This window comes from Lynx canadensis, chromosome A2 (genome assembly GCF_007474595.2).
Source record: "Lynx canadensis isolate LIC74 chromosome A2, mLynCan4.pri.v2, whole genome shotgun sequence".
Classification (NCBI taxonomy): Eukaryota; Metazoa; Chordata; class Mammalia; order Carnivora; family Felidae; genus Lynx; species Lynx canadensis.
The window spans coordinates 31,378,912-31,403,655 of NC_044304.2; the positions used below are offsets into that span (position 1 = coordinate 31,378,912).

Genomic DNA, 24,744 nt, shown 5'->3' on the forward strand with positions numbered 1-24,744 from the left:
TTTGTGTTACATGCTGGAAACGTCCTGTTAATTGCCTCCAAAACTTTAAAGGAGGGCTGAGATGGTGATGTTCCCTGTGGCCAGAAGCACCCTTCTTTTGAGCTTGTTTACCAAGTCGGGAGTCTCCATAATCAGTGTGTTGGTCCTAAGCTGGCTACTGAATAGCATCAAATGTGTAGTCCTGTTTACATCCATTGGCTATGGGTCTGAACAGATAGGATCAGCTGATGACTTTTGGGGTGCCTTTGGGGTTCTGTGTTGAAAGAACGTCCCATGTGATTGTGACACACTGTGTGCTTGGGCTTCTCTGCTGCTCCTCTTGGAGTTTGCTTCCAACGAATGCCTCGGTTCCTCCCAACCTGTCTTTTGTAAAGCAGACATGAGCTGATCTTAACCTAGGTGAAGTAAACGAGTGCTGTTCATTCGGCTTGGGCAGATGCCACAGTTAGAATCTGTAATAAGTTGAAACCCTGCTTGCATTGTCAGCTGTTGAAGTATTTTGCCCCAGGTTAGTTACGTTGACCCGTGTGTTCACCTTTTGGCTCAGCCCTCAGTCCCTGAGCAAGGCCTCATAGTCACATGTGCCTCTGCCACCTTCCTTTGATTTTAATCAACCGGGTTCAATGTTTATGATTTGCTTACATAATTCCATTTAGTATTTTTCTTTAAATCAAACCATTTCTATTTAAAGTCAGTCCGTTGCAAACAAAACCTTACCACAATCATCAACAGGAAGACTAGTGTTGTTTGCCGTACATGCAAGGCGTAAAAATAAATACAGGGAAAAGATGATTAAATTCTTTGTTACTGTTCTTGCCGGTGCCAGCTGTGAGGCCTGCTCCCTTTGTGGAAGGGGAGACTAAGACTAGCACGGTTTAGGCAAGTGTTATCCACACAGTAGTTGTGATGTTATCAGAAGAACTGAAAGAGATGCGGAGAAAGGAGTAAGTTGTCACTTGAGCTTTAAGGTTGTGAATGTTGGGGAGTGATACCTGCTCCATGTTTTAGGAAACACCAGCTCAAGCTATTGGATTTGATTTCCTCTGGTGCTTAAGGAGCTGTCCACTGAGGCCAACCAACCCTAGCGGTAGGATTTATCATGCCTAGGAAGCAGAATTCTCCAGTCACATTTTGATCTGCAGAAGGATCACAGAGGACAAATACCCTTGGTCTTTTATGTATTGATAACGTACTGAACCCCTGCCAGTCACTGTGAGTGGAACTTGAGTCTGGTCCTCAGTGTGAAACATCTGTCCGTCCCAGACCTCTGTTCATAGATGGGCGTGGGGGCAGGGAGAGTGGGTGGCATATCATCAGTCTGGGTTTTTCAGAACTTGGTATAAGCAGAGCTAGCAGAAACACTGCGGTGATCTTGCAGCCCTCTCTACTTGCAGATATTATGATCCTGCAAAATTAACAGCCCCACACATTGCTTGGATTTAATGTTCCTTGAAGTGCACTGAGGTGGTTTGGATTCTTTTAGATGCCAGCATAAATTATATTTTTCAAAAATGTCATTTTCATCAGAAGATCAGTAAGTTGAAATGACTCCTGCATTTTTGAGCTAATTTAATTGATTTCAAAGAATGTTAGTATAAGAGCAAAATGAGTCTTAGTCTATGAGATGTGATGGGCTGGTTCTGGCATAAATGCTGATTCCCGTTGTTGACACCACTTAAAATAGTTGTGACCAGTGATTGCTGTCACCTAATTCAATGAATCTACATCACAAAGCAGAGGTTTTGCTGTTTAATAAAGAACACCCCTCCCCTTTTGCCATCTGATGGAAAGTAACAGTTTCGGGTATTTTCAATGAGTTGTTTTATTTGGCTGTTGAGTAACTTTGTTTTTGTATGAAGAAAAAATGCTTCCCTGTTCGCTCCAGTGTGCCAGCTAAATTTGGTCACTGCATTTTTATAATCTGGGCCTGTTTCTACTTTGAAACTTTTAGTGATAGTGAATCTTTTTAGGATTGCCATTCACCTAAAAGTCCACAGATTAATGATGATTTTTAATAGCACTTTGATGATTCAGTAAGCATTTTTACATGTATTGTCTCATTTCCTGTTCTTTGAGGCCCATCGAGTGGATAGTTCTATTCCCAGTTTACAAGTAAAACTCCTAAATTAAATTTCTTTCACATGGATAAAATGTACCAGGCCAGGTTTTCTGGCTACTCCTATCTATTTCTCTTGCTTGTAATAAGGATGTATAGAGTTAAAAGAAAATCTAGGGAAGGTGTAATGAATTCCACATGTCACAAAGCTATCATTAGTGACAGATGTCCTAGCTCAGGTAGATCTTTAAAGGTGGCGTAGAGTAGCTGGGTCAGCATCATAAACCCATTACCTCAGAGCATTCAGTAATTTGAAGACATAATGGTAGTAGGTAGATAATTGATTTAGCATAGTTGTTGGATTTCTCTTTGGCCTGTTCTACTTTTTTAATCCTAAATCCGTAGTAGCTATCCAGAGCCAAGCGCCTCCTCTTTTTGTTCCAGCCCCTAACATTCTGTAGTTTCTTTAAAGAGAGTTGGTTGGCATATTTATTTCTGTAGTCAGTATAAAGATTGAAAGTTGTTGCCGAGCCAAAAATACTTGACTCTTTTGCTTGGGAGACATATGCCAGGCCTTTGTCCTGCAGTCAGAGCTGAGTCAGGGAAGGGAGCTAACCAGAGCAGGCACATCAAAATGTGAATGATGTCAAGGTAGACGTTAATTTAACTCTCCGTGGAAATTCGAAGTTGACCATGTGACCTAAACTTCATGTCACGGAAAATAACATGATATAAAATAAATGCAGTGAATTCAGTTTTTCTTTGCCACAAGCCAAATAGTGCTAATTAATCTTTTCATATAATTTCAGTAGCATCAAATAAAGGACCAGTTTGTCCCTAGGTAATAAATTTTATCTTTTTCCCTCAGTTATGTAATAAGTAGTATCTTTAAGTAGTAGTATTTATGCCATTTGTAGGAGCAGCATTTAAACTTATACTTACAAAAATGTATTGATTTTTCCTCTTAATGAAATCTGTCTTTATTACTGTGCCTTACCAGTTACTTTAAAAAAATAAATAAGTTGGCTGTGATATTATTCATGCATTTAACAAATACTTACTGACTACCTAATGTCTGTTGTAGGCGTTGCTCCCCCTGAACGAAGAAAACAGTGTCTCTCATGCAGCTTATATTCTGGTTAGGGAGGGTGGAGACAAAATCAAGTAACCTAAGATTACTTCATGTGGTGATAAATGCTGGGAATAATGTGAGAGAGAATGATGACCCCTGGGCAAGACCCTTTAGATAAGGCTGGTCAAAGAAAGCTGCTCTGAGTTGTTGATATTGAAGCTCACTGAGAAGAAGAGCCAGCCATTTGAAGATGTGGAGGACCATTGTTGACCACAGAGAAAACAGCAAGTGTAGATATGCTGAGATGGGCATGACAGGAAGACCAGTGAGGAGGTGGAGAAGCAGTGTGTCAGGAAATGAGGGGTCTGGGTTGAGGTTCCATAAAGGGGGGACTGGGGCCAGGTCGTCCTGGGCTCAGAGGCTCAGGATTGGACAATGCAGGTGATTCGAAGTTGCTGGAGGGTTTTGAGCAGGAAAGTGACTTGATCTGATTTATGGTTGCTCTGTGGGACACGGGCAGGAGTGGAAGAAGGGAGCCCAGTTGGTAGGCTAGGCTGTTCTGCCCTAGTCCAGTTGAGAGCTGGGTCGGGAGGAAAAACTCAGATTAAGACTGTGGCAAAGGCTTCAAGCTGTGGCTGGAATTGCAGTCTGTGTGGAAGTAGAAAGCCAGCAGGGCCTGCCCATGGTCTGGGGATTAGCAACATGGGGGAAGCAGGACGACGGATGACTCATGGCAATTTTGGCTCAGGCGGCCGGATGAATTTACCTAGTTTACGGTGCAGGGGCTTGTTCTTTCAGTTTGTACGTGGGCTTTCTTTTTCTTTCTTTTTTTTTTCAGCGTTTATTTATTTTCGGGACAGAGAGAGACAGAGCATGAACAGGGGAGGGGCAGAGAGAGAGGGAGACACAGAATCGGAAACAGGCTCCAGGCTCTGAGCCATCAGCCCAGAGCCCGACGCGGGGCTCGAACTCACGGACCGCGAGATCGTGACCTGGCTGAAGTCGGACGCTTAACCGACTGCGCCACCCAGGCGCCCCTCTTTTTCTTTCTTTTTTAAGGAGGTGTGCTGACCTGAATGAAGAACCTTGATGTATTATATTCAAGTCTTTAGGCATTTTCTAAATATTGTAGGGGTTGAAGATAATTATTGCAAAGATACCAAGCTTTGGGGTCATTTATTTTCCTTTTGTTGTTGTTGTTTTGATAGAACAGTTACCTAGGCATAGGGGCCAGGAAACAGAAGGGGATATGTACACTTTCCTGGGAGGGGAGTTCTCAAGTTCTCATTTGGGTAACAAAAACATACTGATTAAAAAACAAAAACACATGCATTTTGGTTTGTTTTCATTACTAGGGTAGTAACATACCTTGTAAAAAAAAAAAATAAGTATGAAAGAGGAGGATAAACATGAAATCAGAATGAATAAAGCTCCTCCATATTTTCAGGGCTGCAGTCTGGCATACACCCTGGGAAGGTTTCTAGTTCCTAGACTTACGTGGCTGCATGTTTCTTGTTTTCCCTCAGACACAACCACATCAGATTTGTTACAGATTTACTTTTTTTAACCTAATAATCTTATTTTTTCATGTTAATTCTTATTACATTATTTCTTTCTTTTTAAAGACTGCCTATTATTCCATTCACTAGTGTATTTAAACTAATGCCACCAGTTCTCTATTGATAGACATGTGGCTTTTCAGTGTTGCATTAGGACAGGCAGTGCTTTCAAGAACATTCTTTGGGAATGTCTGACAGTTATTTCACTGTATTGATTCTCCACACAGAGGCTGGTCAGAGCTGCCCTCCAGGTTAGTATTATGGTGATTTAATGAACTACTTCAACAGATCTGATTTGTGTCACCAGAATAAGACAGTGAAAATGTGAGTTTCTAGCAGCATCAATCAATCAATAAATAAAAATTGGCTATTTACCCGTGCTGTTCTTGACTTGTCTACTCTACATAGAAATCATTAGGTTGGCTGTGCTTCAGATTTTAAAGCTGATATTTCAGGATATAAAGCCACATTTTAGTTATATTTGCTAAAAGATGTTTATCCTGAGTCATTTCACGAGACTTAATTTGTATGGTTAGTAGTTAAGATACACACACACCTGCTTTTTCCACCCTGTTTAACTGTGGTCTTACATGTGACCAGAAGAGGGAGTTTTTATCACTTCGTGATGCTGTAACACCTGGCTGGGTGTCCCTGGCTGGGACACTTCCTCCCAGGCACGGGCTAGTCCAAGCCCATAAAACAAACTGGTTTGAGGCAAGGGAGCAGTGGCTAAATTTAGCTCTTTCCGTCCTCATTTCACATTGTATATATAGAAATCCCAGTCTTTGGGTTTACTTCTGCGTTTTGCTATTAAGGCAGCAGTTCTCTGAACTTCAAAGAAATTTTATACCTTTTCCTCTTGTGTGTTTTGAAGTTTAAAAATAAAGAGAAAGGGGCACCTGGGTGGCTCAGTCGGTTAAGCATCCGACTTGGGCTCAGGTCCCGATCTCATGGTTTGTGGGTTCAAGCTCTGCCTCGGGCTCTGTGCTGACAGCTCGGAGCCTGGAGCCTGCTTCAGATTCTGTGTCTCCCTCTCCCTCTTCCTCTGCCCCTCCCCCGCTCGTGCTCTGTCTCTGTCTCTCAAAAAATAAATAAAAATGTTAAAAAAAAATAGAAAGATCAGGGAAGGTAACTATCTCAGTTTTAAAAGTTAAAATACAGTCAATAAGCCCCTAATCACACATGATAGAGCTCTTGATTTGGAATCTCCTAGAGTCAAAAATAAACTCTGGAATGAAATTTGTTTATTGCTTCTTATGCTTGATGTTTTTAAAAGATTGTTAGAATTTGTAATACTGGAGATTTGTAGTGGGCTTTAGAAAGTTAAAATATTGATGGGGCACCAGGATGGCTCAGCCGGTTAAGCATCCGGCTCTTGGTTTTGGCTCAGGTCATCATCTCAAGGCTTTGTGGGTTCCGGCCCCTCGTCGGGCTCTGTAGCAGTGCAGAGCCTGCTTGGGATTCTCTCTCTCCCTCTCTTGCTGCCCCTCCCCCACTCGTGCTGTCTCTGTCTCTCTCAAAATAAATTAAAAAAAAGAAAAAGAAAGTTAAAATATTGTTTCACCAGAGTGACTAACTGGCCTTTTTTCTACGTGATCCTTACTGTGCTTAGTTGTGCTACTTGAATCTCAGTCTGTTTAGCCAAACAAATGAAACGGGAGCCCTAATCAGAATATGCTTGTTTGATGTAATCACAGAATTTCACATTGTCTAAATTTTTCTTCCTCTCACAGTGCATTTTTTAAGAACAAAAATTTGTTCCTTATGGAGTTTTTGAATAATGCATGAATATATTAAATATGTAAACATCATGTATTTTTACATAGACAAATATATTAATCTCAAATATGCTATTTTCAGTTCAGCCTACTTTTTTCTTATTTCATTGGCTTTCTGCCTACCCACCTTTTCCAGCTGTAATAGTCTTCTGTCTACTGTTAAACCATCTATGTAACTTGGTACATTATTAGTACATAACTTAGTATATACATGCTTCTGTATTTTTCTCATGCTAATAACTTTATGCAGGCCCATCTAATCCTTTCTTAGTAAGGACTTGTGGTCATAGTTTTACAGAAAATGGATTCTATGATGCACACTTCTTCTTTTCTACTCAGCAATACCACGTGGGAATTTATTCACAGGCCAGGATAACACTATTCGCCCCTTTTTAATGGTTGCTCACTATTCTAAGTTGTGGCTGTACAGTAGCTTCCTCATTGAAGTCCTCTGTGGACATACACTTATTTCCTCCTTTTTGCCTCCATGAACAAAAGAGCAGTAACCATCCTCCTACATATGTCCTCACCTATTTGTGGTTTTGTTTCTGTGGGATTAGTCTTAGGAAGGGATTCCTGGGTCAGAAAGGGTACTTCTGTGCATTGTTAATAGCTGCTACTAGATTGTTTTCCCCAAAGGCTATCATCCTTTATATCTATTAGGTGTGCTTGAGAATATCACCACCAGGAGTATTCAGTTTCTAAAATTCAGTTTCTTTTTCTAAAGTGTCTTAAAGTGTTTCAGACACACACACAAATGTAATTGATTGTGATCTAACTCTGCACTAAGTTTCTGAAACAAGTGCAAACTTTTTTACTATCAGTGTTAGCATGGATGTTCTGAGTTTGAGTAATATGTAACGATAGTAGGATTTCAAGAGATCTTTCAAAACAAGTGATGATTTAAAAAAAATACATTGATTTAAGCAATCACAGGCAATTTTCCTGGCATCTGTGGGAAATTTCTATTCATCCTGCTTGGAATTTACCTTTGGGAGAAATCTAGGTCAGCTAGGCTGAGATCCCTTTCTGCAAAATGTATAGGCTCCTAGAAGATAACATTTTGGGGTGAATTTAATTGCAGAACTGATGATTTTAAGAATCTGTTTGTTTTATTTCTGATCTCATTATCCTCCTTGCATTTGGCATGATTGGTCACCTTCTAACAGTGTTCACTTTGTGTATCAGATAATGACTGGACTGAGGTCAGACTGTGGTTAACACAAAGCCTATGTAAATCAGGCCATGAGGTTATACTTACTTTATTTCCCTGCCTTTGAACAATTTGAACAGTTGAAAAGGGATACACGGATGAAGTGTGGCAGAGCCCTGAAGAGCCGTCCACGGAAAGATCAGATGATGGCAGCCAGAGGAAGGCTGCTGCATGGTATTAGCCCCCAAGGTGAATTATCCCCATTTAAACTTCATCTCCCACCTCTCCTAATCCGGCGTGAGTACCTAATGAGCACTGGATAATAACATAGCAACATTTCTTTGGTGAAGCTAATCTGATTCTGGATAGCAGGCTTCCAAGCCCACAGCTGAATGAATCGCTTGGTATTTCCAAGTTTGAAAATACTTTCTCCCCCTTTCAAGTGTTCCTTGGCAGCAGGTAAGGAATGTTAAAGCTCCTGTAAGTGCCAATTAAGGCCAATTATAACTTGCCCGGCCTGCTGAGACACTGAAGTGAAGTCAGTGGAGACTTGTGGCTCCTGTAAACTGGAGAACTGGCTACCACCAGTGACAGGAGCACAGCCTTTACCAACTGCCAACAACTTGTTGGTTGCTGTGCTGAACACCAGATGACACCTGCCGGCCTCTCAGGGATTTGATTTAGGAAATCCCAAGATTTGCTGGGGACATCACTAATTTCTGTAGCAGCAATCTCTTTCTCCCGTTCCTTCACATGATGCCCACCATCCAGTTTCTCCTTGATTCCAATCATAAAAGCTAACATTTATTGAGCACTGAAGATGTGCCAGTCCCTGTATCATGTACGTCACCTCCTGACCCCTCACCATGGCCCAATAGGAGGAGGCAGTCTTAGCACGTCCCCAGAGAGGACACCAACCCTGAGGGACACAAGTGTCTTGGCCAAGGCAGCACAACTGGAAGTGATGAGACTGTGGGCTAGCTGCCCCCTGAACCCAAGCCTTCAAGGCGCTGCCCTCCCTGGCTGCTGCTGGTGTGTGTGTTTGCTGTGCGCAGACTAATTCACGGAAGAGTTTTGTCAGTTCGGGACTCCTTTGTGCACCAGAATAAATGTGATGCCTGCACGCCATCTGCAACACCTCCGATACCTATAATTTTTAGTCTGTAAGGCATGGATATTATTCTACTAAAATGGTATTTTAGTCTCGGGCTTTTTTTAGTCTTTAGTCTTTCAATTTTTTTTTTTTTTCATAAGAGAAAAGAAATGTGACCATGTCCCCATACCTAGACATTTAAACATGAGCCATCATTGGGAAACTTAATACCAAATAAGCTTCATTTGGATAGGATATTGGGAGATGGTTTGTAGAAAATCGTAATCATGCAGAGCTCCTGGGTGACTCAGTCGATTAAGCATCTAACTCTTGATCTCAGGGTCATGAGTTCAAATCCCACTTTGGCCTCCATGCTGGGTGTGAAGCCTACCTAAAAAAGAAAAAGAAAAAATGAAAATAGTACTAATGCTGTCCAAGCAAAACAAAGTAGTATATAATTAAGCATTTGCTTAACCATTTTACTCAGGGCATTCAGAGAGAAGAATGTGTGTGTTTGAAAAAGACCAGCTTTTGTGTATTTGTATATGTTCTTATTGTACAAAGTTATATTTTCCTGGCTTACACTATCAGTCATCCCTTTTTTGGATATAGGTCTTAAAAATTTAAGTTTAAATTGTTTCTCTCTTGTTTATGCAATTGACTGTTGAACAACATGGGTTTGAGCTGTGCAGATTTTACCCATTTATCCGCAGGTTTTTTTCAGTAAATGTAGTACAGTACCGTAAATGTACTTTTCTTTTCCTTATGGCTTTCTAAATAATGTTTTCTCTAGCTCATTTTAAGAATATAGTATTTAATACATATAACATTGAAAATATTAAGTAGCTTTATGTCAGTGGTAAGACTTCTCACCAACTGTAGAATTTTAGTAGTTAAGATTTTGGGGAGTCAAAAATTTAACAGATTTTTTCACCTGGTAGGGGGGGCAGCAGTCAGTGCCCCTAACCCCAACATTGTTTAAGGGTGAACCATATGTAAAATTAAAATATATGTATTTGTAGCCATTAAGGATGTTTGCTGAGGGACACCGGGGTGGCTCAGGTCATGATCTCACGATTTGTGAGTTTGAGCCCCGTATCTGGCTCCACGCTGACAGTGCGGACCCTGCTTGGGATTCTCTCTCTCTCTCCCCGCCTCTCTGCCCCTCCCTGTGCTTGCTCTCTCACAAAATAAATAACATAAACTTAAAAAAAAAAAAAAAGAACAAGGTTTGTTGCAATTCACCCTAGTTTTCACCAGGATTATAGAAAGATTTGATTATCAGAACTCGTGGATTGGCTGGGTTGTGTAATGGTATTTTTTCCCCACAAAAGCGAACATTAGAAAGGCACGTATTTGTGCTGGGAGAAGAGCGAGGACTCTGGGGTCTGGCCTGATAGGTGCAGTGATGTGGAACGGAGTCTTCGTCTGAGAAAAGGCCCCTTATCTGTTTTGTCCTGTGACCAATGACATCAAGGAGATTCCTCAGCTGTCCCTTGGGAAGGGTGGGTGGGTGCAGACCTGTTGTAATCAAGTAGGATAGCAATGGAGTTTTTTCTTCTAGCTTAAGAAGACCTTCAGTGAATTAATCTAAACTTATTTTTGCTAAGTAATTTTGAAAGATGTTTTCATCCTGTGCTTGATCTGCTGATGCCCCTTACCTGGTGTCCTCCTGGAGTCTTTTAAAGACCACTATAGCTTTGCATTATGTGAATGTGATTATAAGAAGCCTGGCGGGGGGGTGGGGGTGGGTGGGGGGGGGAGTAGGTTTGAGAAAACCCTCTGGATCTTAATATTGTTGCCATGGTCAGGATCTGATTGCTTGCCATGAAAATAAAGCAGTGTGGCTATTACTCTTTTGTTTTAGAATAAATTTAGAATTTGTGTCTGCTCTAATAGAAACCATTTCCTACGCCTCACAACTCTTTCCCACCCCTTCCAGGCCAAATCTTTTCCACACATGTAATTCATGACTTCTTGCCAAATATTCTCTATGGGGTGATGGGATTCTGTAGAGGAATTTCCCCCCTCCTTTTGACATTTAAAAGTGTTCATTCTGAACTATCAGACATCTGAGTCTATTTATGTGTGCAGCCTTTATCATCATAAAACTCAGATCAGTTGGCCATTTTTTCCATGTCTATTTGACAGTAAGATTTGGGGATTAAGAGTAGGAGAATAGTTTTATGGGGAGTATAATAGGGCTGACATAGAGAAACAGACCAGGAAGACACTGTTTATAAAGAGTCATTAGGGAGACAAGTTTTTGGATTAAAAGTATAAAAGGTCCTAGCTTTAGTCAGTCATCTAGTGATTGAGCACCAGGCTCTGAGCACCAGAGAGTCAGGTGTATATTGTTCTGAAATAAGATGTATTTTACAAATATGCATAGAAAATTGGTTAAAATTTTTGTTACTAGATTTAAGAAAGGAAAGTAGACTTCAGAGTGACAAATTTTAGTTATTTTTAAGTATAGATCATGGGGAAATGAAATGTCGAAAAAGACTGCAACTCTTTGTAGAAATGCATTGACTTTAAAACTTTCCAGTTTATCGAGGCTTAAAATGTAGGCTGTATAATGAATCATGTAAATTTTCCAATATACCTGGAAGCAGCAGTGTCCATTTTAAAGGTATTCAGAAAAATCAGGGTGTGAGTAAATTCACATTTTAGGAGGTTAAATTTATAAATTCCATCTTCCCCCGTTTGGGCAAGTTGCCTTTCAAATAGAAGGATTAATTTACACCAGCCAGGACGCCTTGTATGACCATATTAGTTGAAATTAGACTCCACCCCTTGTTTTCTGTTGATCTGCCAGGACCTTTGTAATTCAAGTGCTTTTTACAGTAGTAGCAAATGTTACATAAGACCAAACATGGAGCATATTTGGAGTTGGTGGGCAGACCCAAGTCATGATGCAAGCTTGCAGTAGCAAGTGTGCAATGAAGCACAACCAGATTATGTGAATGGAAGGTGACAAGAAGCCTCTCCAGAACAGCCCTTCCTCCGCACGAGGGCTGAAAGCTCCACTGGGTAAGTTTTCCGAGGCAGTTTTCAGAGGCTGGGCTTGGCCCGGGGCCCAGTTGGGGATGAGCTTGCGGGAGGTGGGTTAGGTCTTTGCTAACATTACATGGAAGCAAGCAGAGCGGGAGGAGTTCGCGCAGGCCTCTTTCCTCCTGGCGTTTGGCCTCCCCTGCCAGCAGGCCCTGGGCTGTCTGTTGCTGGAGTGGCAGAGGGAGTGAGCTCTGCAGAGCTGGTGGGTCCGAGCGGGTAATCACAACAAGGGGGATTAGCTGCTGCAAGCCGTCCGCAGGAGCCATTCTGAAATGTCATTTGAGTGATCTGGACAAAGTTCAAACGCAGACAGGAGTCTAGTTTGTTATTAACTCCAACAAAATGCTGAGGTTTGCACCACACGGTTCCTGTATCTCAAAACAGGGAAAGCATTAGTTACGCCGCTCTCTAAAAATGGAGGAACGTTGTAACACGCTTTAACTGTTTGTTTTTTATCTCACTTGTGGTAAGTGAGGTTTTATGACAAGCAGTTCATAGTGTTTCCTGTCGAATGTGTTTGAAAGCTGTTTGGTCAGATACTTCAAATCCATAGCAAAGGTTCCAGCAGAACACTGTGTCAAGAGGAAGAACAACTTCAAGATACAAACAGTAGCCCTGAAAAGTCATTCAGTTACTTAAATTGAGTGTATAAAAATTTAATTACAGACTGACTGCCAGAAAGGACGACTTTTTTCAGTTGTGTTATCAAGGTAGCCGGTACAGCCAAGCTGATTGTTTTGGGCTCTGTTGGGAGGCTCTTCTCCAAGTTACCCTGTCTCGTGCTTCTGTCGGTAAGCAGGGAGTGAGGTGACAGTTGAGTTCTTTACTTTTCACTGGATTCACATTTCATGGCTTCTGCAGTAATGAGCTTGACCAGATAGTTTTAATTGAGGTTAAAATTTACCAGTTTGAAGGACTGTAAACAGATCTTAAACCTTTAACCAAATTGCTGTTAATTCCTTAGAATTTATCTTTTTTAAACTCTCTTTTGTCAGGCAGTTTTAGTTTTGCTCTTTGTAGTTTCGTTTTTGAATATTGGGTTTTTTTTGTTTTTTTGTTTTTTTTTGAATATTGCTTTTGATGTTCATTAGTTGACAGCCCCAGCCTATAGGTGGGGCAGATACTGTGTTTCTCTTTTTGGGGAGCATTGCGGGCAGGGGTGGGGGTGGGGGGGAACAAACCTATGCTACAAACTCATTGAAAACATTGGCATTGTTAGGTAATGAATCATCGGTTCCTTATTAAACAGGGTGCTTAATGAAGGAGGCATTTTGGACTGCGTTCTGAGTTTGAGGTTTTTGGTGTTCCCGTGTTCACTGTCTCCTTCCCTCCCCCATCCAAAATAAAGTGAAATTAAAAGGATACCGAATTAGCAGGGACTAGCGATAAGAATGTGACTTCCACTGGATGCAGCACTTTGCAGCAGATGATGCCGTCATTCCTTTGCACCTTGGACTTGCTACTCTTTTTTGGCCTGGGAAGACCATGTTCCCTGTGGGGGTTCCTGCACAGCAGTTTTCATTTTTAAAAACACACCAAACAAAAACAATGAAAAAGAGAACTCGAATTTGAGTTTTACCGGTTTCCTTTAATTCTGTCTTTCCTACGTGTGTGTGTGTGAGTGTGTGTGTAAAATTTGGATTGCAGTGGTAAAGACATCCTTTTTTTTTTTTTAATTCCTTTTTGCATTTTGATATAGCTTTGTATCTTTCATTTGGGTAAAACTGTGACCAAGGCCCAAAATGTGACTAGAGAGAAGTTTGTGGAAGGACTGAGTATATTGATGCCTGAACCACACATGCTCTATAACAAATTTTGGGAGATTAAACTCCTAATGTTAGACCACTGAACTGTAGGATGCTTCATTCCCTAACCAGTGGAGGATTAAATCAGAAGTAACTAGAGACTGGTCGATTTTTGGTTTTGGCTCTTTTTTCTTTTCACATGCCGATACCGGAGAAACACAAACATTTCAAGTCATTGATGGAGTGGGAGGGAGACGGGAATGAATTCAGCGACAGTGTTGTGCACATCACTCGGTGAGATCATGTTTGTTTCAGGCAGGGTGGTTGCTTGCTGTACTCTGCCAGCATCCTTTGGGTAACACTGTGCTTCCTGAGCACAGCAGAGAGAGGACCTTAGGGCTGTTAGCAAAGTAGAAGTGTCAGCCAGCATGCCATTCGTTGCATGATAGCCCATAGTCAGAAATGGTGGCAGAAAATTAGAGTTTGGTGGCTGTGTTTCGCTCAAGGTAGAAGCTGCCTTTTCCCCCAAGGTGCTTTCACTGAAAACATCTTTGTGTGCCTGTTTGAGATCATGATGATAACCCGCAGTTCAGAGTCTGTACCTTGAACAGGGTTGCGAGAGCATAGGAAGGGCCCCATTAAGGAAATGAACTGATCATTCCGACCATTCACTCTTCCTGAAAACAAGCTTTCTTATGACGGTGATTATGAAGAAATGATGCTTCACACTCACGACCAAGGTGATCTCTGGTGTACCTTCAGCACCTCTTCTTTTTTCTCTATCATTTCCTCTACTTTAATAAAAAAACTTGGATTTTTAAAAAGCCATTTTAGCAGTGTTTGCAAAAGCCACAAGTTAAGATGGCAGGGGATGAGGACCCCCAGATATTCAGTAAGTTTTTCATATTTCTCACTTGAAAGCAAAGTACGGAAAGAACAGTCCCCACGGGAAGAATTCCTGGCAAGAGAGATTATTTGAAGTTGCCATATTTCTGCTCCCTTCTTAGCAACATTATTTACAATCCATTCACGCCTGTCCCTTCCCCCACTGGAGTCGGAGTCGTTCTCCCTTGTAATCTGCCCTTTGTGATCTGTTCTCTTTCATGCTGCTAGTGTGAATGGGGATGCTGCAGGGCGCACCCTGCCCAGAGACGTGGAAGTGCCAGGAGACCCGGAATACTTTTCGTGGGGCTTTTATTTTCATCATAAAGCACTGGCTTGAAGAGCTTGATAATTTGATTATAGACCTTTGGTGAAAAGTTGTTTCAAGTAGCCCAAGTGCTGTAAATGACTCTCTTTTCTGCACTTTCCCCTTATGTTTTAATTTAAAAGCACCTCTGCATTAGGGGGAGGAGAAATGCATTTGGCAGAAGTCGCAGTTGGAGACTAATTTGTTAGGGCAGCCAGTGTTGAAATCATCCTTTTCAATTAAATCTCTCTAGTGGAAATGATGCTGAGTGCTTTGTGGTAAAGAGTTTTTCTTCCTCACTGTTTTTCATTGCTGTTTGTAACCCACCTAAGCATGCTTTTTGAGGCTGCCTCCCAGCTCCAATTTTGGCTAATTGTCCTTTGAGGCGCTGCCTGTCAGAGGTCAGTTTGGGATTCCCCAACGTGAGATTTGAATGTTACAGAGACAGTCTTCGTCCGTTGGGTGTTTTTTAGCATTAGACTACACCAGGCTCTCTCTGGAGTAGTCTAATCAAGTGTCCAGGGACCCTAAAGAAGTTGGATCAAAGAAAAAGCAGATCTGGATTAAAGAGAAACTGTGAGGACAGGGAGTAGGGTAGGAACACGTTTGCTGGTCAGACACACACGGGTGCCTTTACATAAGAAGAAGGAAGTTTACAGGGAAAAGCTGACAGTGGAAGTAGTGAGCACATCATTAATGCTTCATGTCCATGGTGTGAATTTACATGGTATGCCAGTTTTGTTTTGTTTTTTATAATTATTAGGAAAAAAACAGAAGTACTTTGTCAAACCAAAGTCACGGCTTCACAGAAATTGCTGAGGGTAATGCTAAATTAGTTATGCCTAGTCAGTCACTGAATTTTGAAGAATATATTAAGTAAATAATAGTCTAGGTAAGGTGCAGAGACGACGAAAGATCTGGAATGGGATTCAGCTTTGAAGGTCAAAAGTCTTAGGCAAAACACTGATGTGCAAAGTAGATGTGGAAGGAAGACGCTCTGAGAGTTGAAAAATGTATATGTAGTCTTCCTTTATAGTTTCCTGACCTTAGATGTTTTTATAGGGGTCGTCTTTAAGAAAGACTGCTAATGCCAGCTGACCCTTCAGGAGTTGTGTTGGCAGCCCGAAAGTGCACTTGTGACAGTTTGGGTTAATTGGGAGCTGGCAGTATAACATTGCAGTTATTTTTCAATCTGGATATCGAAATAGGCAATTTAATAAATTCTGTGAAGGGCCTGCTTAAATGAATGACCCTAACTTTCTAAACTGAACCTTTTGTTACATGCAGGGATTACTTGCTATGCCTGGCCAAATGATCCATACGTGTGCATTTAACGTTTTATAGCCATGTGTGAGCTTGATTATTTAAAACAAAAAGACAAACCCCTTATTTTAAAAGGGGGCAATTCTAGAGTATTAGTGGGATGGGACTGTCAAAGACCCCATGAAATCATACATTCCTTAAAGTGTGGATTGATATTTTTCATAAGGCCATTGCATACAGAATACACACTCTTTTTAACCTTACCTGACCAAATCTGTCCAAAAGGGTGAGTTTCATTTAGAGAAAAGTTTGTGAGTTTTAGGAATCATTTCTTCAATAATCTGCCTAAAATTTCCACCTTTGGATCCATAAGCTGGATTTGAGACCTTCCCTTCATTCCATTCCATCACCTGCAGTTCCTCCTGGATATGACTCGTTTCCATCAGGAAAATGAACCAAATTTTTATTTTCAAAATAACTTTAGCTCAAATGAGCATTCCTTTTTTGGTTGGCGTGAATGTAATCATTTGTAAATGAATTCTAAAAGTTATTCCTCTGAGCTTTTATGAGAAGAGCTTGGATTGACACAGAAACTAAATATGTAGCTTCTACCTGTACTCCACTGGAGAAGATAAAGTGGGTTAGGTTTGTTTGTAAGTGATTTCTGCCTGCTTTGATAATCAGCATGCCTTTCTCACAGGAGCCTGTAATTGGCATTAGCTGAATTAACAGGGGGCATGTGTCTTAGTGCCTGCTGAGTTCCCAGTGCCTGGTCTGTAGTCGGCCCTGAGCTGCGGGCTCTACAACTCTCCTTTAGCTAATCCCCAATAGCCCTGCCCTGCAGGGTAGGTTTGACGACAGATGAAGAGGCTGCCAAGGTGGGTGGAATCAAGTTATTGCCCAGTGTTACCAGCTAGTAGGTTGCAGAGCACGGCTTTGAACCCGTCTGTCTCTGATTCCAAAGTTCTTGCTCTTTTAGGTAATCTATTTAAAAAGTACTTTTAATTTATGTATATTTTAATGTGTATTTATTTATTTTGTGAGAGAGGGCAAGAGCAAGTGGGGAAGGGGCAGAGAGAGAGAATTCCAAGCAGGCTCAGAGCTTGGTCTCACAAATTGTGAGACCATGATTTGAGCCAAAGTCAAGAGTTGGACCCTTAACCGAGTTACGCCCCCCCCCCCCGCAAAAGTATTTTTTTTTATTTAATTTGGATTCTGTTCAGCCTAGTTAATTACTTAGCTCACATCAACACTGTGCCTGACAGCTCTGATCCCTTACTGGAAAGGCAGCCATGACTGGCCAGAGACCAGAGAATGACCAGAAACATGCATTGTGTTGGTCCAGAGGGGGCCAGCCTAATCCTATAGAATAGTTATTCGCTGTTCTTAGTAAAACAGACCCATCTGGGAACTTTGTAAAATGATTCTTTTTAGCAAGAAAGACAGCCCTGACGGGTACTTTTCTACCAGAATTCACTCTGCAAAGCATCTTTGATGGTTTAAAACCCTCCTGAGCAAAAAAAGGAAAAAAAGAAAAAAGCTATCCTGGCTGACATGCATAGCTTATCTTTAGGATAGATAGCTTGCAAAAGGGAAAGATAAAATCTCAACAACAACCTGGGTTTCCCTTAAACAGATTCTGTATCCCCATCCTGAATTTACTAATATTCTGTCTCAACCTTGTGTGTTGAACCTTTCCAGTCTTTTGTGCTGGCAGTTAGCCTATTTTGCTGAGCCCTTGGGAAGATGGATGGGCTTCTTACTGATATATGCCCCAACCCTCACCTTTCCCTTACCCTTTCCCTTTCCCTTTCCCTTTCCCTTTCCCTTTCCCTTTCCCTTTCCCGTTCCCGTTCCCGTTCCCGTTCCCGTTCCCGTTCCCTTTCCCTTTCCCGTTTCCGTTTCCGTTCCCTTTCCCTTTCCCTTTCCCTTCTGCCCCTTTCCCTTTCCCTTCTGCCTGCCTTTGGACCATGTATTATGGCTTGCTAATAACACCACACAAGGACAGGTGGAATATAGTGTGGCCCAGCCTGGGTACGAGAGTCAGCCTGCCTGGGATTGCATCCCAGCTATGCCTTTTAACTAACTGGGTGGTGTTGGGCAACCAACATGAGTCCTTTAAAGCCTTAGCTTGCTCATATGGAAGAGGGGATCATAACAGTATCTGCTTTGTAGAAGGATGGTCAAAACTGAATGAGATAACGTCTGTAAGTTACGCATTGTGGTGCCTGACACATGGTTTATGCCCAATAGACAGTGACAGCTGTTGTTAATGTTGTTGAAGGTGAGACTTCTAACCAGTCAGTTGTTTGAAATATAAAACATTAGTGAAAAGAGCCCTGAGCAAAAACAAGTTTGTGAAGTGGTCTTAATTGCTATGCGATGCTCTTGCCTGCTCTTACCTGATAACCACTGAGAATGGGACGGATTGATTCTGTGCTTACAAATGATAATACGCCTTTATTTTGGCATGTGTGAAATTGAGGCTAGAACACCAAATGAAAATTTCCCCCCTTTTAAAGTATAATCAAGTAAATCATATTCATTATAGAAAAATTAACATACAGAAGTTTTTTAAAAAAAATTTTTTATGTTTATTTACTTTTGAGAGAAAGAGAGACAGAGCACAAGCAGGGAAGGGGCAGAGAGAGACAGAGGGAGACACAGAATCCAAAGCAGGCTCCAGGCTCCGAGCTATCAGCCCAGAGCCTGATGCGGGGCTCGAACTCACAAACCCTGAGATCATGACCTGAGCTGAAGTTGAACACTCAACTGACTGAGCCACCCAGGCGCCCAACATACAGAAGTTTTTAAAAATAGACCCAGGGCACCTTGGTGGCTCAGTCGGTTAAGTGTCCAGCTCTTGATTTTGGCTCAGGTCATCTCTCAGGGTCATGAGATTAAGCCCCTCGTGGAGCCTGCTTGGGACTCTCTCTCTGCCCCTCCCCTGCTTGCGCTTTCTCTCTCTCTCAAAAAAAAAAAAAAAAAAATGTGTACACACACACACGCATACACCCTAATCCCAGGGATAACCGCTTAAAATTTGATGTATTTCCTTGTAGATTTTTTTCAAGAATGAATTGTTTGAAGTTAAAATTTGCTTTGACAGCTTTTTAGGTTTGTGCCCTAACTTTTACACTTGTGCATCTGAATTATTTTTCGTTATTTTCAAAGCAATATTTATTTATGACTTAAGGAGATCTAATTATTTGCTTTGAACTCCTTTTTGGTTTGTACCTGGGTATCAACACGTACATATGTATATTTTTAAACCTCAGCGTGAATCCCAGATTGCAAGCTCAGTATTCTTGGTTGCTTTCCATTTTGGAAGACATAAAGACAGCTATCCTCTACCTTACCCTCCCCGATTCCCTGCTGCTCCCTTCAGTGCTATCACATGTTCAAGCCACAAGGGGGAAGAAAGTCCGACGCATCCATCTCTTACACACTTCACACAGTCTCTTTTTCTCTCCCTCTCTTCCACCTTTCACCTCTACCTCTTTCTTCACGTCTGTCTGCCCTGTTTACTCCAAACCCCCAGCGCCCCTCCCCCCTCCCCCCCAACAACACACACACTCACCCATGTCTGCCTCTCTGTGTTCTTTCCCTGTCTGTACTGTCTGTCTTTTGGGCTGCCTAACTATCTCTCCCTTTGCTGGAGCCATTCAAAGTACCCCTCTCATCCAGGGACAACAGAGTGTGCCTTCTCTGAGCTGGTGCCAGACCCTGTAGAGAGGAGTGCTTTGAAAACTCAACTTGGACTCCTCACCAAGCCACACTGCAGTTATGCTCAGCGCCTGGCCACCAGTTTGCCCACTTAATAAAAGGTCCCTAACCCTACCCATAACTTGCCCATTTCTCTTTTGATCTAGGAACAAACACTTTTTTTTTTTTTTTTAAGCTGGAAGCCCAGTTTAAAATCTTATGAAAAATAAAGGCCCACAGTGAAAGGATGGGGAGATTCCAACTGAGCTGTAATTAAATGTTTTTTCCTCTTTGCTTTCTCTCAGAGAGTAAGCCAGATGCTGCTCTTTCCAGAGAATAAGCTACCAGACCATGATGTGAAGGAACAACTTTATTCAGCAGCATGACAAGGATTTGAGCTGGCACTTTTCAGCCAGAATCCGTTAACACACATGAGCACACACGTGCGTGTGCAACACACACACACACATGCAAGTCTGTTTCAAGTTTTAATGAATGAAAGAAATTCATGTAATAGATTGCCATTCTTAGTTTTTAAATGTCTTTTATTACTGAAGTAGAAAATATAAATATTATCGATACACCAGCTGATTTTTAATGCTAGAAAGCTTTGATCCTTGATTTTTCTAGTGCAAAATCCCCGAAACAAGTGTTAATAGACTAGAAAAGAAGCATCAGCTGAAGAAAATGGCGGGAATGGACTATAATGGGAATAGAGAATTAAAAGGACAGACTTGAAGAAAGTTCTGCTGTCCTACAGCACACATTCCTAAGAAATTACTGCACTGTGCAACATTGTGTAATAGAATCCACATGAGACTCATTAGGGGAATGGGGTTACGGGCACAGCACTCAAAACTTCATTAGTGACTCACACAAAAAAGATAGGAACCTAACAGAAACAGTAGCACAGTTTTCCGCAGATTAAATGGTTAAAAATAGGTGAATACTAGAAAACGAGCCGACATTTGCTTCTGGAAGCAGGTGTTGGAAGAGCTGCAGCCTGTGAGTTACTCTGAAGTAGTGGACGGAGGTTATCTGAGATCAAGGGAAAGTTGTAGCACCAGTTGTGGGTGGGCGTGGCTCCTCACATCCACGGTGAACTGGGATGCATGGTGGGTGCTTGGGGGAGGGGTGTGTTTTGTGTATGCCCATGTGACTGGGTGCAGCCAGGTGTCATTTTCTGCATTGGCGCAGTACTTTTTGCAGATGAAATCTTGTGAGAGCAGATGCAGTATTTCATTGTTCAAATTGTGCCTTAGTATATCAGTGGCTTCAGAATAGATTTACTTTCTGAAAATAAGCTTTACGAGCAAAACTGTATTTCATTAGATTGAGAATCTTATTTATATCACTTGATATCAAGAGAAAATACTTTTCAAATACTTTAAAATCACATTTACTCTAAGACACTTGCTTGAGAATTCTGATCCCCAGAGAATAGTAAAAGGGGTGTACTTCATAAAAGTAAGTTTTAGTTGGGAGTTTTCTCCCTGTTCATACCACAAACATGGTATTATTCTTCCTGCAGCACACACTTGTCCTCCATGAGAAACAGGATGATTTCTGTGGGTGACCATGGAGGAATATTTTAATATTTATTTGAATGTATATAGAAAAAGTATATAACAAGCTCATCAGACCTACTGTTTCATAGATACTGTTGTTTGGAGAAATAGTTCCCAGTTGAGGGTAGTACCCTGCGTCACAGTGGGTGATATGAGAATGGATTGGAGGGTAGGTTCAGGCTGCCCCTGGCAGAGGGGCACCACTGCTGGTTAAGGGGCAGGGGACAGGACCTCTGATCATCCTGAAATCCTATACAAGAATTGTCCTGTCCAAAATACCAGTGATGCCCCCAGAGAGAGACTGGTTAATGGCTGAGGAGGAGGAGAGAACAGTAGAGCTGATAAATTAAATTAAAATGTTAAGTAAAAAATACTATTTTATGTGGCTTTGGTAAGAATGATGGAAATAATTTGCAGTTGATGGAAGTCCGGAAAGCGGTAGTTGAGGACAGGTAGCAGCAGTGAGCTGTATTTAATAGACCCTGATAGAAAGCACCATGTGCCAGGCAGTGTTCTCATTGCCCTACAAGTGTTAACTTACTCAGCCGTGGCTAATGGTTCTGGAGCATTAGCCTAGTATAAGGCTGCTCTCAACCTTGACTGCACAGTGGAATCACACAGGGGCACTTATAAGAGCCTGCATACCCAGACCACACCCCAAACCAGGTAAATCAGAATCTCTGTGGGTGGGACTCAGGCATCAGTATTTTTTAAGCTCATAGGTTATGCCACTGTGTAGCCAGGGTTGAGAACTACTGGTCCACGGATGTTTGAAATCACTCCTCCTCACAAGACAAGCTGCACCGATGGTGCACATGTTAAGCGAAGGTCTGCTCCATGCCAGGTCTCACAGAGGCAGAGATGACCCAGACAGGAAGTTTCACCATCCAAGGAAGGCAGCAGAACTGGAAACAGATTTTTACGGTCCTGCCTGACAAGTGCTGGTGCTTTGGAAGGATATTCAGATAGTGTTTGGGGATCACAGAGGGGAGAGAAACTAAATTAGAAAAGAAGAAAAAAAAACAAAACCTCAGATGCCAAATTTGGAAAGTTACTAAACTTAAGTTATTTTAGTATTCCTTTCCATGCACACAGCTTTCATCAGAGTAAAAAAAAAAAAAAAAAAAAAAAAAAAAAAAAAAAAAAAAAAAAAAAACACAAAAGCAACAGGCGCTTAAAATCACTGTCAATTTAGGGGTGCCTGGGTGGCTCAGTTAGTTGACTGTCTGACTCTTGATTTCAGCTCAGGTCATGATCTTATGGTTCATGGGTTTGAGCCCTGCATTGGGCTCCTCGCTTACAATCCAGAGCTTTCTTGGGATTCTGTCTCTCGTCTTCTCTCTCTGCTCTTCCCCCACTTGCACTTCTCTGTCAAAATAAATACATAAACCTAAAAAAAAAAATCACTGTCATTTTAGCCATCCTAACTTGCTTGTGGCCTTTGTGCGGTCTGGTTGGACAATTGGAATTTTGTCTGTAGATCAGCATTATAATTTTGTCCTGTTGTGGAAGGTTCTTAAATACCTCATAAAGCATTGTTGAACTAATGGCCTTCTGGGAATAAGTCATCTCAGCTTCCCAGAGAGCCTCAGGACTGGTTAAAAAAAAAAAAAAAGACTTTAGAAATAAACCGTTTGTGCAGTGCTGATAGTCACTGATTCCAGTTTGTTTAATTTTTTAAATATTCATATAGCTTCTGTGAAGTGGTAAGTAAATGTTGGATCACGTACATTTTAAAACTTAAAGCTAAGCCATGTGTCATTTTATTTTAATTTAATTTATTTATTTTGCCACGTGTCATTTTAAATCACAACTTTAATCGAAGGCAGTCATCACAAGGTACTTAAGTAGATAAAGTTCCTAAATAATTGACTTGTTTCAGATAGTACCATTCCTCAGCAGCTCTCAATTTATTTAGTATGGATTGCTTTATGACCAGAAAACCTGATTCTCCAGTGGGTAGACTTATTTTCAGGTAAACCTGTGTAGTCTGTACTCAACTATGAATTACTTCCGGGTTTAAAAAACCAGCGTAGCTCCTCATGGTATTTTTGTCTTCTGCCTTTGGCATCTTAGCAGTGTGAACCAGAGCTATGCCATCTGTACCCAAGTGAGATTATTACAAAAGAGGGAGTAAAGTGATTCACTGGAAAATTTCAGCACAGGTTCAGAGGATGATAAAATAACCCTAGAAACATTCTTATTTGGCGTCACATGCTAGTGGGTAGTGACAGAAAAAAAATTAAGGTACAACTCGTTTTTTGACGTTTGCGATTCAAAAGATTGGGAAGATGCTATGCTAGAAAGGAAGGAAGGAATCGGTGTGGTGTCAGTTCGTATAGCTGCGTGGATGAACGAATAATTTGCCTCTCTGACTCCTTGTTGGAGCGAGTGAGGTTCATTTCTAGGATACAAAACCAAATATTCTCAGGTTTAGAATGGCTCTTTAATTTCCTAATGGCTATCTGCGTATGATAAACCGCTTTATGCTGAGATGTTTCCGAAGCAGAAGGACCAGTTCCTAGAATCCTAAATAAGTCTGTGAGGCCTAGATAAGCCGTTTCTGAAAGCTGCTGAGTGAAATATATTTTCACTTAGTGACGCATATTTGAACCTAAATGTGTTGATTTCAGGGGACTCTTCCAGGATTCCACTGGAGACTTGCCTGAAACAGTGTCTTTTTTTTTTTTTTTTTCCTGTTTTTCATTTCAGAAAGAAGACACAGCTCGTCCAGCAAGCCTTCTTGGGCCGCTCCTCCCACTTCAGTATTTCCCTTCTTCCCTTCTCTGTCCAAAAGCAAAGGAGGCAGCGGAAGTGGAAGCAACCGTTCTTCCAGTGGAGGTGTTCTAGGCGCATCCTCATTAAGTTCCAAGTTGCTGAAATCACCCAAAGAGAAATTGCACCTCAGGGGGAACACCAGGCCAATGCATCCCATTCAGCAAAGTAGAGCCCCCCATGGTAGAATGTGAGTATGGCCCAGAGGGTTCTTCGAGCTTCCCTGCCTGTTGTGGAACTGTGCACACCTGTAGCACCTGAAAGTGTTGTGAATCATGTGGGGATTCTGTTCCTGTTTTGGGGAAAGTCAAGTGTATGTTGTTTCCTCTTGTTTCCCTGTCGTATTTTGGGAGACTTCACAAAACAGCAACAGCAGTAATAAGGTCAGTGGTACTTGTTGATTGACTCTTCTTGTGCGCCAGCTGTGGAAACTTGGCTCTTTTTGTGGGCTGTCATTTCATTATCACAACAACCTTATGAAACAGGTCTGGTTGTTATGCCCATTTTGCAGATAAGGATGAAGGACACGTAATGCGGTCGAGGAGCTTTAGCCAAACTCTGCAGGCAGACAGGCCTGGGTTCACACGCCCCTTCTATCACTTTCTAACTGCAGGGCTTTGAACAAGGCCCCGTTGCTCTCACAGTTGGAGAGTAACAGCCAGTGTGCAGTTATTGGGAGAAGTAGAATTAATACAGCAGTCTCAAGCGCCTGGCGTCATGTCTGACCCATAGGA

At 41.6% G+C, this 24,744-nt stretch overlaps 1 protein-coding gene across 1 annotated transcript in view; it reads left to right on the forward strand.

Annotated features, from left to right (window-relative positions):
- ATXN7 (ataxin 7) overlaps positions 1 to 24,744 on the forward strand; it is a 93,551-nt gene that overhangs the window by 48,336 nt on the left and 20,471 nt on the right. Inside the window, 1 exon segment of the mRNA XM_030307167.1 lies at positions 23,948 to 24,200. Within this exon segment, the coding sequence (XP_030163027.1) occupies positions 23,948 to 24,200 (253 nt within the window).